The sequence below is a fragment of the Melanaphis sacchari genome, unplaced genomic scaffold, assembly GCF_002803265.2.
Source record: "Melanaphis sacchari strain LSU unplaced genomic scaffold, SCAv2.0 Contig65_pilon_pilon, whole genome shotgun sequence".
NCBI lineage: Eukaryota > Metazoa > Arthropoda > Insecta > Hemiptera > Aphididae > Melanaphis > Melanaphis sacchari.
In genome coordinates, this window is record NW_020271469.1 from 1,677,363 (window position 1) to 1,695,160 (window position 17,798).

The 17,798-nt window shown below is 25.5% G+C and overlaps 1 protein-coding gene across 1 annotated transcript; it reads left to right on the plus strand.

The window, feature by feature from the left end:
* Positions 1 to 5,972: 5,972 nt before the first annotated feature.
* LOC112600535 (carboxypeptidase E-like) lies at positions 5,973 to 13,408 on the plus strand. Its single transcript, XM_025347787.1, has 10 exons — positions 5,973 to 6,139; positions 6,267 to 6,511; positions 6,603 to 6,799; positions 6,869 to 7,024; positions 7,508 to 7,674; positions 7,768 to 7,904; positions 11,753 to 11,892; positions 12,577 to 12,703; positions 12,806 to 12,954; positions 13,065 to 13,408. The coding sequence occupies exons 1-10, from the start codon at positions 6,111 to 6,113 to the stop codon at positions 13,149 to 13,151; spliced, it is 1,434 nt and encodes a 477-aa protein (XP_025203572.1). The 5' UTR covers positions 5,973 to 6,110; the 3' UTR covers positions 13,152 to 13,408.
* Positions 13,409 to 17,798: the final 4,390 nt, after the last annotated feature.

Below are 17,798 nucleotides of genomic sequence, written 5' to 3' on the forward strand. Positions count from 1 at the left end.
TCAAAGCTCGTCCGCTATGTTTTGGGTTGAAAGAGTCTTCGTGAATATAAAAATTGCACAGTGCACACTACTGGTAAGGTAAAATTTCGAAATACCGATAATACTTATAAATTGTTACATCTGTGTTAATATGCTAATCGAAAAAATTGTGAAACAAAATTCATAATTTGATTACGCCTGTTATTTATTTAGTTAGAAGTTATAAAAGTATTAACCGCTGTTAGTTACAAATTTTATCGTTATCACTATATAAATAAATGCATATGGTTAGCATCTCTGAGATTTAGACCTATATGCATCAGCTAGGTAGCTACCACGTATCAGTTTATAATCAATATGCTTCAACCAGTTCAACCAGCTATAGTCAAGGTCTCATACGTGAAAAGAGGGCATTACCTCTTCTTAAAAAAACTATACCATCGTAGTAGTAAAGCATATTTTTTCTTGTATCATATTGTTTTTCTCTGCACTTATAGATATTCACAACTCCAGTATTTCTATGTGTCCTTTTATTGTACAACTATAAGTTTCCTTAATTTATTTATAGTCTATTAATAGGTAATAATATTTCTTACATAAATATAAGCCTAAATCAAATTTTATTTTAATAAGTATACTCAAGTGTTATGTTTTTATAATCTATTTTTATATACAAAATTGGTAATAGTTATTGTATTAATTAATTTAATGGAGGTTTTAAATTTAAATTTCATTGTTAGGTAGGTAGGTTTATCAATATTTAGTGAAGTACTAGTTGTAGTACCTATTCTAGAAACAAATTGTGTATGGTTAGGTTAAAAATAAGGTGGTTGGAGGAGATATAGTAATGCCGTATAGCTAGAATTAGTAATGCTGCATTACTTAAGTACCTACCATATATTACTATCTACTATATAGAACGTAGTAGATTAATAAAATACTGTAAATATATTGTTTTTCCTGTATTGATGTACGATTAAGCCATCACATATATTTTCTATTTAAAATGTATCATAAAACCATTATAACAATTAATAGCCATTAAGATTAAGAATACAAATTTAAATTAAATTAATTGATAGAATAGTGAAATCATATTAAAAGACCGAAATGTCAAACACTTTACACACACACACACACACACAAACATAACATAAGAAGGCAGTTTTAGGCCACAGCCACATACCAGTGTCCCTTTGTATAGATGTTCTAAAAGAGAGAGAGTAAAAGACTACGCAACCGTCTATGCAAAAGAATACTGATATCAATTAAATTATTTAAAAAATATAAATATGTATATTTGTCCTAATGTTTTAAATAAAAAGTTTTATAGTTGTAAATTGGATTTTATTATTTAAATATAGTATATACCTATATCGGTCAACGGTCACCTTGTTCTGTGTTCACAACACCAACTTCAAATATCAACTGAGTAGTCGTCACAAAGATCACAAGAAAATATAATAGCATATTATATTGTTAAGCACTTGAGTAATTGATTTAGTTATTCATAATCGTTTCCAACTATATTACTCTATTTTAAATCATTACACTCCGTTAAAAAAGAAAAGAAAAAATAACTAGATTCACACCCATCATATTTAACAGTCTATAGTGTCTATACTCTATACAGTCGGCGCTCAATGGTTGATTATCTATGGTTTTTTCTTAGCAATAGAGATAATATAAGTTATTTACACAACTATCATAGTCTTAAAATTGACTTTTAATAGAAATTAATTATGCTTTAATTAATGTAATATCTGAAAATATGTTCAAGCTTAATTTTGAACACCTTGCTTACAGCATCAACTACTCATGAGTCATGACCCATTCTTTCGAGTTTTTTCGAGGACTTTTCCCGGCTTTACGCAATTACGCAATTGATAATTTATACCAATTACAAGCTATCATTCTCGTTACCCCACAATGCTCATTATTCGGTACTGTCGCGGATAGGATTTGCAATGTAGTTTCCGGAAACTGTTTTCATATCTAAGTATATTGTTTATATGTAATATTTACTGCTGATATACTTTCAAGGTCAATAGCCTAAAACCAACGATACAAATAAACCAGAAACTTTACTTTCCGTGAATCGTGATGTAATTATCTTGGTACAGTGTTGTAATATAATCATGCCGTATCGACATCTTGTGGTGTACAAGTATTTAATTTCGTGTGAAATTGATATTGTTTATATTATACAGTGTGATAACTCTAACAGTTAAACTTTTATTTTCTCTAAAAATATTAACGTTTTTAAAATCATTTTTTCCGCGTAATTTTAATTCATTATATATAACTATCTGAATTATCCGACTTCACTCGGGTGTAGTTTGTGTTTTCTCAAAATGACTGTAATGACAAATAAAATGAAATTGTGAATAAAAGATCACTCGTAAGAGTATTAGATACAACCTTGTGAAAAGAAATTGAAAATATTTTAAATAGTGTTGTCATAAGACAGGATCATAAAAAAGGCTAGTTCGTTTTATATAAATAGGGATAAAAATACAATACCCTCTCCCCTTCCCCTTAGAAAAAAAAATGAAAAATCGGACGACGTGGTGACATCCAGGAAGGTATTTTGAACAACTCTATGAAAAAAAATTGGAAAAATGTTAAATATTGTTGTCAAAATCTAATATCGAGCGAGTAATTAAGTATACCTAGTATTTAATATTTATAATAATTATAAATATTAATTAATAATATTAATATAGTATACTTAATTTTTTTATTTATAAGTTATAAAAGTTTTCAAGAATAGAGAGGAGTGGCATAAGAGTTTTACCACTTAATATCTCTATTGCTTCATTCTTCAAAACTTAAAAGCCTTATAACTAGTTAGGCCATTTTTTTCCTGAGTGTTCTGTAGAATAATGCATTTTAGTATATAACTCGATTCATGTATTTTTTTGTATTATTTTCCGTTTCTATATACTCCTCACAAAATGCAATTATGTTCATAATTTATGTTTTTATTTTTGATAATTAATGTTGTAAATATTATACTAATTGTATCTGTAGGCCATAAGGAGAAGAGTAGGATGGAACATAAACAGGAGTGTGATCTTTCAGATCTTTGGTAAAATGGAATGGAACACGTAACTGGATGCTACTATGTTAGATAGAAGGATAGGAGTATCAAGGAAGCCATTCAGGAAAGATGAAACAAAATTAATGCCAGCAGTTAATCAACGGGTAGATATAGTGTTTGGATGTTATTTGGATATTTAAAGCTTGACGAACGAGCGAGTAATCGTATGCAGGGTGGTCTGCAATTTTCGGTAGGAAAGCTACATAAGAAAGAAACTTATTTTGGACTTGTTCAAATCTTAGTTGTTCTTTGACTAGGTACTTGGTAGAGGTGCCAAACTTTTACACCGTATCCTAACTTAGAGTAAACTAGACTGAAATAAAGCGAGCGGAGGCAATTAGCCCAGGAAAATGTGTTTGTGACTCTTCTAACATCTTGAGAACTTTAGGGACAATTAAACTCATGTGGTGTTCAAAACATAAAGAGAAGGAATAGAAAATGCCGAGGTCTTTGAATATAAACACCTGTTCAATAAGGAAGTTCCCGAGAAGATAAGTATGGTAAATGGGAGAGCGACTTTTAGTAAAAGACATTAAATTACATTTTTCAAGGTTGAGGAACAGTCCTAAATGCTGCATTCAGGTAGAGAAAATATCAAGTTCAGATTGAAGGATGAGACAACTTTCAGGAGAATCAATAATAAGAAGATTTTTATGTCATTGAAAAATAGGAGGAACTTGATTTTTGTATTCTATTAATTAATAGAATATATTTAAATCAATAAATAAAAATTATTTTTAGAAAATTTTATTTTATTTAATTGTCTATATTTATTTAAATTTAATGTTCGATTTTGTGAAACATGAGTATTTATAGAAATAAGAAATAATAAGAGTGGTGGTGACTGATATCAACAGGCTGTATTGTGAAGTCACGGTACCTATCCGCATTGCAAATAGGCTGTGGCATTTAATAATTATATTGGTATATGTTCTTAGAATTTTATGTTGACTTGAATAAATTGTGGTAATATAATTAAGATATGAAAATAATTATTTATATCTAAATAAATTAAGTATTATAATACGATAAATAAAGCTCAAACACCAAAGTATTATTTGTATAAAATATATAGGTGACTTATCTTATAACATTAAAACATGCAAATTTTAATTTTATGTAAAACAGCTACTATAATCATCGGTAATAAAATACTAAAAACTAAATCTAAATACACTATAAAGCTTAATAACTCAATTATACGAGTAAATTACTCGTATGATTTTTTATTTGAATGCATCAATATTTTCTAAAATATCATTAACTAAAATAATTTATCGTAAAAAAGTGTAGTTGTGGTTTAAAAAAATAATTTTGTATTGCCACAGCAAATTTGATCGATAAACCACTCTGTATATATAATGTTTATGCACGTTTATGTAATGTAGGTACCTTTGTATTTTATAGGAAATCGAGTCAGACTTATGTAGATCTACTAAAATTTCCTCGAGTTTCAGGACCATAGAAAATAATACGATAAACACAGCTTCAAGGTTATGTCAACTCACAGAGGTACTATAAAATATAGATTTTTTTATAAATATTATGTGTATCATAAACGGACAAATTATAATATACAGATGACACCAAAACATAAAAATTAAATAGTAATTATTAGTTACAAATTATACATACCTACTTATATCATTGGTAATTTACTGCAGTTTTATCATAGGTATCTACATACCTCAAACGAAAAACAAACTTATTTAACTTGCATTATAATAAGTATCTTAACACAATTTTATACAATCTATGTAGCTAGTACAAAGATAGATAACAGCCTTTATATATTAAAAATTGGTTTTTAAAATCGATTAAAATATGTTCTATAAAAAACTTTTATATGCTAAATGTCTATATGAAGCTGCGTATATTTTTGTTTGTTTTTAATAATTATAATGATTACAACAATTACACAAAAAAGAAGATGAAAAATAATATGTTTGTATTTCTTTTTTATATAACCTTGGAATAGTATTAATTGATTTTAAATAGCTTGTAAATATTCGTAATAAATATATAATATTATTTAAAACTACTCATTAAACGACGGTTTAGTTGCAACAACTTTAGTTTACCTAATATATACGCCACTAAGTCGAAACAAATGTTTCATACTATCAAATAACTGTTGATTTTTTACTATGATGTTCATTGTAAATGTATACAATGTGTACTATACATATTTATTTAGGTTTATTGATTTGTTTATATTCCAATTAATGCTGAATTCAAAAACAAAAATTCGGTAGTACTAAACTGCTAATACAGGAACACTCGAACTATTATTTTAAATAAATACTCCACTCGTAATAATTTTTGTCTAATAATAACTAATGTCTAATATGATGTAAATCTATTGTATAAAATGGTATTTGGAATGTAATTATTTATAATATATATATATATCATAATATAGTAAGTTTAAAATAAACTAGCTTAAATATGCACTTAAATTCTAAATAGTTGGTATATATATATCTAATTACTAAAATTTTGTGTTGCTTGCTGTAACATTTTACTGAAGTGACAAACGTATATACGTTTAAATATTTCACGAATTGAAAAGTATTGAGAAAAAAGATAGACAATTAATGGTCATTATATCATGAAAGTTTTAAGAAAGCTGGCAAAGCTTTTATGTTATTTTTTAAGCGCATTTAAATTATATATGTAAACGAGGTAAACATTTTAAACTATGTTAATGATTAAATTTTTTGCTTTAACAAAAAAAAAATGTGGCCACAGGTCTTGACGTATTAACGTACTCTCGGTGTAAAATCAATATATATTATTATTATAGAAGCACCGCTGGGTGGGACGGACTTACTTAATACACGTTTTGAGCATGCTCAGATCGAGAGCTTGTATTGCCATTCTGTTAAAGCCAGCTGGACGTAGTACCATTGTTGTATAAGTTATCCGCAGTTACACACCATTCCAGAGAATTGTTAAATAAAATCATAATAATTCAATTAGCACGCTGAAGAAATTAAACACTGCAATGTCTTATTGACAAACTACAATGATCAATAAACGAATCCAAATGTTTGGGTAAGAATAAATTATAATTATTATTTTGTTAATTTATTATGTGGCGTTTGCGTTATTCGCCGACTTAAATTTAATACTTAAAATCAAGAATTAAAATATTATTGTATATTTATTTAAAATTATGTAGATCACCCGTAACGCCGATGTGGACTTTATTATGGTTAGCTGCTTTTGCGATTAATGTGAATTCGTCTGAACAAAAGGAATTTCAATTTAAACACCATAACAATGAAGAAATGTACGATGTCATTTTGCAAGTGCGTGACAAATGCCCAAGTATTACTAGTCTGTACAGACTATCGGAGGATTCTGTAGAAGGCCGTCCACTCTTAGTCCTCGTATTTTCAGTCCATCCAACTGAACATAAACCAAGTACATTTTTTTTTTTTTGATTTTATCATTATATATATTTAATAATTTTAAAGATCACGCATTAATGTTCATCGTATTAAAAATTTTTTAGTGGATCCAGAGTTCAAATATATAGCTAACATGCACGGCAATGAAGTACTCGGAAGGGAGCTACTATTGAAATTAGCGGATTACTTTTGTGAAGAGTATAATGCCGGAAACGAGGAAATTGTAAAATTAATTACCAAAACTAGGATTCACTTAATGCCGTCAATGAATCCTGACGGTTGGCAAAGATCAACAGATGATGTATGATATGATTTGTTTATTAAATTGTACAATAATTTTTTAAATAAATTTGATATATTAAACATTTAGGGAGGCAGCAACTATTTAATAGGCAGAGACAACGCCGAGGGTGTGGATTTAAATAGAAATTTTCCAGATTTAGACAGAATTGTATTTGATAATGAAGCATATTACAAAGATATTAACAATCATTTGATGCAAATGGTAGATCATTTGTCACAGCCGGTAATTGCTATATTTTTAAATTTTTTTATTTCAGTTTGTTAAAAAAAATATACTTTTTACTATAATTAATGTTAAAAAAATTTAATTAAAAATGTATTTATTATAAACTTTTAGTTTATTTGTTTTATAATATTTAACTATAAGACATTTTATTTACGAGTATTTTATGAAAAAAATAAAATAAATTTAACTAAATAGTTTTATGGGGTAGGTATCATATATATAAATTACATGTACCGTGTTTTATTGACAATAATTGAATTATTTGTTTTGTATAGGTACCTATCTATTTTAATTATATAGTGTAAATATCAATGTACAATAATTAGTTGTTTGTTCAAGAGTTAATTATTTAGTTCTTTTTTAATTAAGGCAAAGTGCAATAATTAGTAAAAAAATAAATAGAACATTAAAATATTGTAAAGGTGTCAGCTGTAATGGTTTGATAATTTAATATATTTGTATACTTGTGCCCGCATATAGGTGCAACCAGAAACCAAGGCTGTAATGCAAATGATTATGTCTATACCGTTTGTGGCTTCGGCTAATCTTCATGGAGGCGATTTAGTTGCCAATTATCCATATGACGCTAGTAGATACGGAAATATGCAAGGCGAATATTCTACAAGTCCCGACGACGATACTTTCAAGTAATATTCTGTCATAAATATTATTAATAAATGTAAAACTAATATTAACTATTGTAAGTTGGTAATTATAAAATTTCTGCACATCATATTTAGATGGTTAGCTTTATCCTATGCAAATTATCATGCAGACATGGCCAATCCAAACAGAATGCCTTGTAGAGGTGGTGACACAAATTTTGGGAAAGAAGGTGGTATCACTAATGGTGCTAAATGGTATAGTGTAAGAGGAGGTAAGATTTAAAATAAATAATTATTTATTTAAATAACTGTGATATTGAATATTTTAATAAATACTAATAAATATAAATAAATATAATAAAAATTAATAATTGAAAATTTGAAAACAATTTTAATGAAGACTAATATATTTTGAACAATATTTACACACGGTGGTATTTTGGGTATTTTTAGTGGGAGTAAATATCATAATATTATATACGTACATGTGATTTACTAAATATGCTTGCTCTTACTTTGTATTTATCAATGAATTTATATAATTATTAAAACTGATCTTTGAAATTTTTAAATATACCTACTTTCTTTTAAGAATACATTTTTAAATTATTAGGTTTTTTTTTTGTACTATATTCAAGGAATATACAGAGATGATATTAAATTCCATTGTTCAAATAGAAACCCCTTTTTTAATGCAAATTAGTTGGATAATTTTTATAAGCCTTATTCAAAATTTAAACGAATAGTTTTTCATTTATTAAAATGCTTATACCAATTATAAAATAGATTCCATGTATTTGATCTATAGTATGTATTATAATTTGGTAATTTTTGTGAATTTTAAATATTCATAAATTAATATACAGTAGATCAGTAGAAACTCGATTAACCGTCAGTTTCTGTTATCCGTCATCGGTCACCGTCAAAAAAAAAAATTAACTATGCGATAGCGATAAAATCGTCGTGGTACCTAACGCAGCGACTATCATGTGTATAAAAATAGTTTATAATATCAATACAATAAATGCGAAAAATGCGATAATTTGCAATGAAGATGACGGATTATTTTGTAATATTTTTTAGAATGGTATTCTTTAAGTTATTACATATTATTTACATTATTAGTATTTATTATTTATTACTTATTATTATTTTATAACTATTATATTTATTTTTTCTAAAATTACGTTGTAAAATACATATATATACGTACGTTTATTGAAAAATTGTTTTGTATTATTGTATTTCTGTTAACCGTCTATTCGATTAACCGTCATTGTCCCGGTCCCGACATTGACGGTTAATCGAGTTTCTACTGTAATATTAATTATTAAAATTTTTCAAAATGCATAACCCTCCCCCCACAACACACACATATTGACATATACATACTTTCAAACAAATTATCATGGATCTATCTTTAGTGCACCAAAATAAATAATTCAAAAATTATTCGTTCAATTTTTGATTTTGATTTTGATGCTCCAATATTTTCAAAAAAATTCACTAAATTAATTTATAGTAGAAAAGGGGTATTGTGATTTAAAAATATAAGTTTGTATCTCTAGGAGATACTCTTTTAAGTAGTACAAAAAAATGTTTGAGAATATGATCTTTCTTCAGATTTATTTAAAAATTTCATAGATCAGATTTTTAATAGTTGATATTTATTATTGAAGAAAAAGAGTGTGAGCATAATAGATGAATCACTCAGATAACAGAGAGATTATTAATTTATCATCTAAGCGTAACACTCATTATTTTGAAATTTTGAAACTACAAACATTTTTGAAAACTTTTTTTTAGATTGTTATTTTAAAATTAGTGTAGCTTATAGTCATTTAGTTTTGATAATTTGATATTATACTGTATATACATAATATATTAATATATATAACCGAAATTGAGTACCAATATTTTGCACTTCATTAGGTATTCATTTACCGATTTACCTATCTAAATATTAAAATATAAAATGCCTTCAATAATATGTGTCATTAGTTTAATTTTAAAAATCATGTAAATAAATTTGAAAATAGAATAAATAAAACATTTCAACGATTGTATATAATGATTAATTAGTTTAATAACTAAAATATAAGACATCTATTTTAATCAAGATTATTGGAAATAATTAATGATTCATAATAAGAAACTACATGCGTATATTAAAATATGTCATACCATTTAATTACTACCCTTTGGGAGAAAAAATTATAAATGAATAAATTACCTAAGTACATGATTATCATGATTAAATGATTAAATATTGTTATATACTAAAGTTATATAAATGCTTATTCTTAAACGAATAACCATTTTCTATATTTTACAAAAAATTTTAATTTTCAAAATTTAATGTGTGACAAAAATGTCAGACATTAAACGAATATTATATGGTGTAGGTATGCCGAAAATGGACTATAATAATACTTAATTTTATTTAGCAATTTAGCATTATATTATAATAATTTTACCATACGTAATAATGATCCTTTAAAATTTAAATACTCATTACCTCAATAGTATTTAAATTTTTGAAAATATTTTTTATATAATTTATAAAATAACTATTTTACTATTTTTGGTTTTTTTACTTTTTTGATTGACAATATATATTTTTAAATTTCATATTCTGAACATAATATTTTTGAGAAAATTAACAATAATAACAAAAGTCAAATTTTAACGAGTAGTTAATGATTTATAAGTTTATAACTTATATAAGGTCTTACAAACGGAAAAGTGGACCAACAAATCTAGGTTCCCTGCTACTCTACTTCATTATAATCTAACTTTTTTTATAACTTATAATTAATTAAATACACTTTCAGAATTTGATATTTATTCACATAGTTTTAAGAAATATGTTCTGATCTAGATATTGTAATTAAAAATATATGCCCTGTTAATAAAAATAGTAAAAAATTTAAGTAAGGAAAATTTCAAAAAAAGTGGAAAAGTTGATAACCAATTTTCTGCATAATAATACTGGGTCATTTAGAAATAAGTCACTGTAATGCATTGATGAATTATTGTTTTATTACTTCCCTACTCCCCAAGTACAAGCTAAATCCATTTTGCTACTTTAAGAATCATTTTTGTTTAAAATCGAAGTATTTGTATTGGCTATTGCCCCAAAAAGTGATGACAGTTTCAAAAATAAATAAGTAATAAAAAACACAGATTATTTTAAAACCAATAATCCACAAAGTTTTTGGAATTTAAAAATTCTATTTTTTTTTTTCATAAGTTTTGTTTTTTGATGAATTTAGGTTGTGATAAAAAAATATTTTCAAGTAATTTTTAACAAATTTAAAAAAATAAAATACTTATTTTAAATAATTTCACTATTATTATATTTATCCTAATTTTATTTTAAATACTTATAAAATAATAATGAATCTTAAGACTTACTCGTTTTAAATAACGACATAAAATGACATTATTATGTATTGATCATCAGAAATTATTGTCATTATTTATATACTATACGTACTTTAATCGCTTAAGCTTAATACAATATATTAAATTAATTAATTAATATTATTATGAAATACTTTTTACAACTTACACTTAATTTTTATTATAGTGTTAAGTATAAAATAAAAATTTTTTTTTTTAAATTCAATTGTAATATTTTTCAGAAACATTTGTTACATCAGGTGTTTAAACGTAAATAGTAAATAAATGTCTATTTTCAAAGCTTTATCGAGATTGACGTATATAGTTGTATAAATAAATCACTTTTTTCGAAATAATAATGTCATAAAAATAATAATTCTAAAATAGGATGTGAATGATTTATATATTTTTATGGTTTGCCGTATATTTGCCACCATAAGAAATTGAGATAATATGTTTTGCAAATGTAATAGCTATTTCTCCACCTGATGGCTTATATTTTTACCTAATTTAAACTTCAACCTATATTTGTGGGCTGGAAATCCAAATTATGAATCACTTTTAAAAATAATGAACGGAACCAAAACTTACTACAATCATTTTAAATTAAAATATTTATGCAACTAATTTGAGAGCAAACAAGTTCAATTTATATGAATTTGTGCAAGCTAGGATAGTTTAAATCATAAACCTAATATTTAAAATTTTATTTTAGGAATGCAAGATTTTAACTACTTGTCTTCCAATGATTTTGAAATTACCTTAGAGTTGGGATGTGACAAATATACAAAAGAAAGTGAACTAGAAAAAGAATGGAACAGAAACAAAAATGCACTTATCAACTTGATTTGGCAGGTATATCAATAAATTAATAACATATACGATATTCCTATATCAAAGAAAAAAAATCAGTAAGATAAAGAATTCTCTATTTCTTCTTCCTCCACACATACACATACCTAATGAAATGATTTCCTATGTACGTCCAAGTAACATACATATAAATACAAGATGACACACTAAGCATATTCAACTCCATCTTTTCCTTAATAATAAATTTATCTAAATTATGATTTTTATAATTTTTAAGATTACTTAGAAATATACTTTCAAACTAAATCAATAAAATTATTTGTACAAGTAGTTTTTAATTACTAAAACGTGTATATCTACCAAGAATAATAACTCTTAAAAATGGCTTTATAAAATTATGAAATACATGCTATATTCAATTCAGCATTTATTATAATCAGATAATGTTTATAAAATATAAAACATTGGTGTATTTATTTTAATTACTATAAATTTAAAATCACTATAGCCTCTTAGCTATATATCTTTCAAATTTACTAAATATCATAGACATTTTGTTATTAGTTAAATACAATTTGGATATTAAGTTATCTATCATATTTTTAAATAAGTTCTTAATAACTAATACATATTATAATATTTTCGTAGTTAAAATTGTTTTTTTTAACCAGCGTTTTCATGTATTAATATTTGAAAATTGTGTTATTGTTATTTTAAATGTTTTAGACACACATAGGAATTAAAGGGATAATTAAAGACGCAGTCACGTTAAAACCAATATTAAATGCATTTATTAAAGTGGTAAATGTTACTAATGGCGTACCTTCACAAATTTTACACGATGTAACTTCCGGTAAATGTATAACTTTATAGTGTATAATGTTAGACTTGTATTGTTTAATGTTATTTTTGTGTTGTATATCAAATTTTATTCGATGTTTTTGGAAAATTCTAGTTCACGACGGAGACTATTACAGACTGCTTACAGATGGTCATTATCACATTACAGCTTCCATGGATGGATATTTATCTTCAACTAAATTGGTTACTGTTGAAAACAAACCCCATAACGAGGCAAAAGTTTTAAACTTTACGTTGCAGCCGGTTAGTTTCGAAAATGCCTATTTTTATTTAAAACTAATTTTTCGAATAAGTTAAATCAAATCTTAATATTTACTCCAGTTAATTGTTTTAATTATTATTTTTGTTCTCAGATAATTTTACCCGATAATTACAGCAAAAAAAAGAAGCGATTGGCTTATTCCAATTTAATCACAGATGATAAATTTCACATGTTTTAGTACGAATCAATCTTCTTTCAACATTAGTGCCTATGAATCTAATTTGGCATTAAATATAATATAATACATCAATAAAAAATACTCTACAACAGAGTCTCTAATTATGTCTACACCATAGTACAACTTTATTATATTTGTGTGTAGAACTAGAAGTATAGAAGTATAATGTAGAACTATTAAATTTAATTAATTGCAATTACAGTGTATAACTATAATTCCGGAAATTTAAATACTTCAATTGTTGAATCTTACTTATGTTGTTTAAATGTAAAATGTCTTGAAAAAATTTATGCAAATTTAAATAAATCAAATTATGATAAATTCAAATTAAAATAGATACATTATTTTTATATAATTTTAAATTACTTTGCACAATAATTATTTATTATTCATTTAATTAACTCAGTTTAAATATGAATTAGTTGAAAAAAAAATTAGTTTTTCACTTTAATATTTCTATTGATGTTACATTATTACTGAGGATTTCCATTTTCTATCTATAACTTTCGCCCGTTATAATCATGATCGTTTTCCAACAAAAAAAAAAATTATAAATTATTTAGATAATTGTTGAGAAATGAGAACCCCTGAGCCTAAATCCATTAAAAGTTTTCAGAGTTTAAAATTTATTAACAAATGTATTATAAAAATAGTAGATATTAAAAGTTTAACGACAAAATTAAACATAAAATTGTAAAAAAATAAAGTTTTATAAAAAGTACAAAAATTCTAACATGTTTTAACACTTTCTACATTTATTATATGAAAATAAGATTTTTTTGACAAACTCGCTTATATCAGTTAACATCATTAAAAAACAGAGAACTATTTATTGGATAAATAAACATTTGAAGATTAGGACATTATTTAGCAAACAATGCATGAAATTGTTTTGAAAATATTCTGGTATACAAGTTAGGTTGGTGATTGTATTGATGGTAAAATCTGAATGTACACACAACTAAACAGTAGTTTTGCGCGTAGCCACGTAGGTACCATACTTCAATCAAGTCTATTGACTGTTAACATTAAGTATAAATAGAGATGGTAAATGCGGGATTTAATAAATAAATAACTTCTTTGTTCTTTAAAAGTTCAAACTACAAAGTACATATTATAATTAAATTATATCGATCATACATAATCTACTTTTGCTTATTATTTATTATTATGCCACCAAATTCCAATAATTAATTATTGCATAATTTTTGACTCTGAACAGTACGATATATGTAATGTTTTATAATAATGTTTTTTTTTTATTTTCCTGCCTGTCATCATCTTTTAAAGCAGTTCATTTGTTAAAAAAATACCGAGAACTGCTCTGCCACAAGTAGATGTCGATTAACGAGTGTTTTTACGACTTACCTCGTGGGTCGTTATTAGGTAAATCATTGTAATTTATAATAGATGTATTAAGTTTAAAATAAATTATAAATTAACATAAAAAAATACAATTCTGAACGAAAACGATCTGTCCACTTAAAATATGTTTACAAAATAATTCATGATTTCAACAATTTTCGTCAAAGTTTATAATTGAAACCTTAGTAAAATAAATGTTGATATGACTTTAATGTATGAGAAAAAGTTGTTAGAAACCTTTATTAAAATGTTAAACTTTTTTTTCTCAAACTACAATTAAACTTTTTATTTATATAAGTTAAAAAGAGCTGAAATATTTTTAATATTTATGTTTAGTAAATGCTTTAATTAACAGTGAAAATTGTCTTATGCTATCACCATAGGCGCAAATAGGGTGGGACTTGGAGGGCTTAGCCCCCCTAATTCCCTCTAAGCCACCAATATTTGCTCTTATATTAAAATTTAATGTATTAATAATCAAATGTGGTTTTTGACTGCTCATTATGGTTATACATAATATCGTCAATATCATTTTTTTTTTAAATTTTAAATATAAAGTTAATTTTTTTATGAAATATTGGGAATATAAATATTTATCTAAGAGTATAATAGTTCTAAATAGACAAGTTATAGTTCAATAATGATGGTTATCGAAAATGTCTTGAAAGTTTGTATTGATTTGGAAGTTTTGTAAAATCACTTAAACTTATTGAATAGTAAATAAATCTTTCCAAATTATTATAAACTACTTAATGTAGCAAAAACTTTGCCAATTCATTCCACTACTTGCAAAAGGTCATTTTTCACCATGAGAAGATTGAAAATATGGATGAGTTCAACAATGTTCCTAGAAAGATTCAGTAGTTTAGGGTTAATAAATATTGAAAAGGACATTAATATTTACACGTTATCAGAATTAAATTACTTTACTAAATCCAACAGGAAAATAAATTTAATAATGTAGTTACTTATTATTAAGTAAATAATAAATACATGTGTATTAAATAATATTTTTATTTGATCTGGGAGATTTTCATTGAAAATATTGAAGAGCTTGAGCCCCCGTCAATGTAACTCCCTATTTGCGCCTATGGCTATCATTCTTAGTACCTATCTTATTCATTTTTAAATTATTTATATCATGACTGTAACAAAGGTGAGGTAATTCAGCGATTGAGACATTTGATCTCTGGAAACAATGCAATGAAAGTGCTAAACCTTGGCAAATTTTTTTAATTAAAATATTTGTCTACCATATTCCCTTATTCTCAGATAGCATTTAAATATGTATCACTTAAAAAAATTATTTAATTATTTAATTACCTAAATTATAAGTTTAAGACATGTTAGATTTCTTGTGCGTTTAATTACTTTTCTTCTACTATAATTATGGTTCTAAAGTTTTTTTAAGGTAACCTTAATTTTACATAACATACCCATTATACGAAAATATTGTAACGGCAGTCAGTACTCAGTGATACCTATTAATTTATATGCGATAAATATTAATTTTTGTAAATCCCAGCCGGAGCCGACAGTCGTCTATCCTTCTCTGCTAACTAAATTACTGGGTGTTCACCACTACTCGTCAGCCAATCCACGCTACACACAAACATACTTACACATTAAACTAATTTATAATATTTACTTATATACATATACCAGGAAATGGACATCACCCATCACTCATTGAAATATCTTTATCTGCTCCTCTTGGTTATTCAACTTTAACACTACTATAATTATGGACAATGAATAAGTAATTCAAAATCCATTTGACAAGTAGCTGCATATTTGATTATTTTAAACGCTTTTTATTATGTATTTAGAAACTGGTTAATAAAATTATTGTAATAATGCTAATAATAATACTTATCTACGAGAAAGAAAACATGTAGTGATATAAAACACAGATAAAATTTATGATATTTTCTAAATTACATTTGCATACAATATGAATAGTCACCGCTCACACTCTGTAATATTACTAATATTAATAATTTTTTTCTAATCTAATACAATTTTTTATTGAATATTTTAACAATTCTTACGACATACGAATTTTAATCCTTTTTTTTTATTCGTAAAAATCTGTTTTGTTAATAACACTGAACACAGAGACAAAACGTAAATTAATAAATATAAAATATTACAACCATCTATTGTTGTAGTTTTACATTTTTATAAAACAATAACCAGTCAATGTCGTCTGTTTATTTTTTTTATTTTTAAATTGATTTTGTTTTTGAACACAGTATTTAAGATTTGTTTAACTTTTAAGGGTTATAAATCACATCCAGAACATTAAAAAAAAATAGTGGAGATCAAAATCACAAGAATTAAAAAAAAAAAAACCAAAAGCTGAAAACAAGACGTTGGCAAACACTTTTAAACAGAATTTTTCAACATTTACAACAGTACCTTGTTCATTAAAACATTTTGTAAAAATCTGTAACAATTTTAATGATGGATATCAAAATATGAATCTCTAGTTATTCTTCTTAAAAGTTAAAAATAATCCAGAACCGTTGAATGATACGACCATGAAAAATAACTCTAAAATTAAACCAGATGATTCAAAACTATAGCTAATATATCTGATAAAAATAAATCAAATATCACGGAACCATTGAACAATTATTTGAGATCAGTAACTGATCTAATCCATAACGATTAGAAGAAACTTCTAATTTTGGTTATTTTAACCATAGAATATGAAATTACTGAAGAAAATGATTTTTGAGATTTCGTTGATGAATTTGCGGCTATCAAATCGAGAAAAATCTTATTATGAAACTTAAAACTTTGTTTGTAATTTGTTCATTGCTCTTTCATTTCATGATATCTCATTTCTTTTTGTGTCAATAAAAATTTATTTTAAAATAAACTAAAAACCTACTAGGCAGCTAACAGAACGCCTTTCTAGGTTTTTTAGTTTAAAATACTGCATTATGCTAACTCATAAATATTTATTTTAATTCATTTATTTAGTACCTAATTTTATAATATAGTAACTATTTTTATTGTAGTCTGCAATAATAAATAATACGGTGAATTTAATCTTTTTTTCTACTCCGACCTGCACATAGTCATTTTTAAGTGTTCACTAACTGCTGTTTTAATAATTGGTTGGGGTCGTTGGGGAGGGGTTACGGGAAAATCCGTTCTGACATTTTCGAGAAGTCGCATAAGTGACAAATGTACAACTGTTGTAGACGAATATCAACTGTCAAGTACTGTTAACTGTCTTCAATTTTAAATTCAAATTCCTTACATGTAATT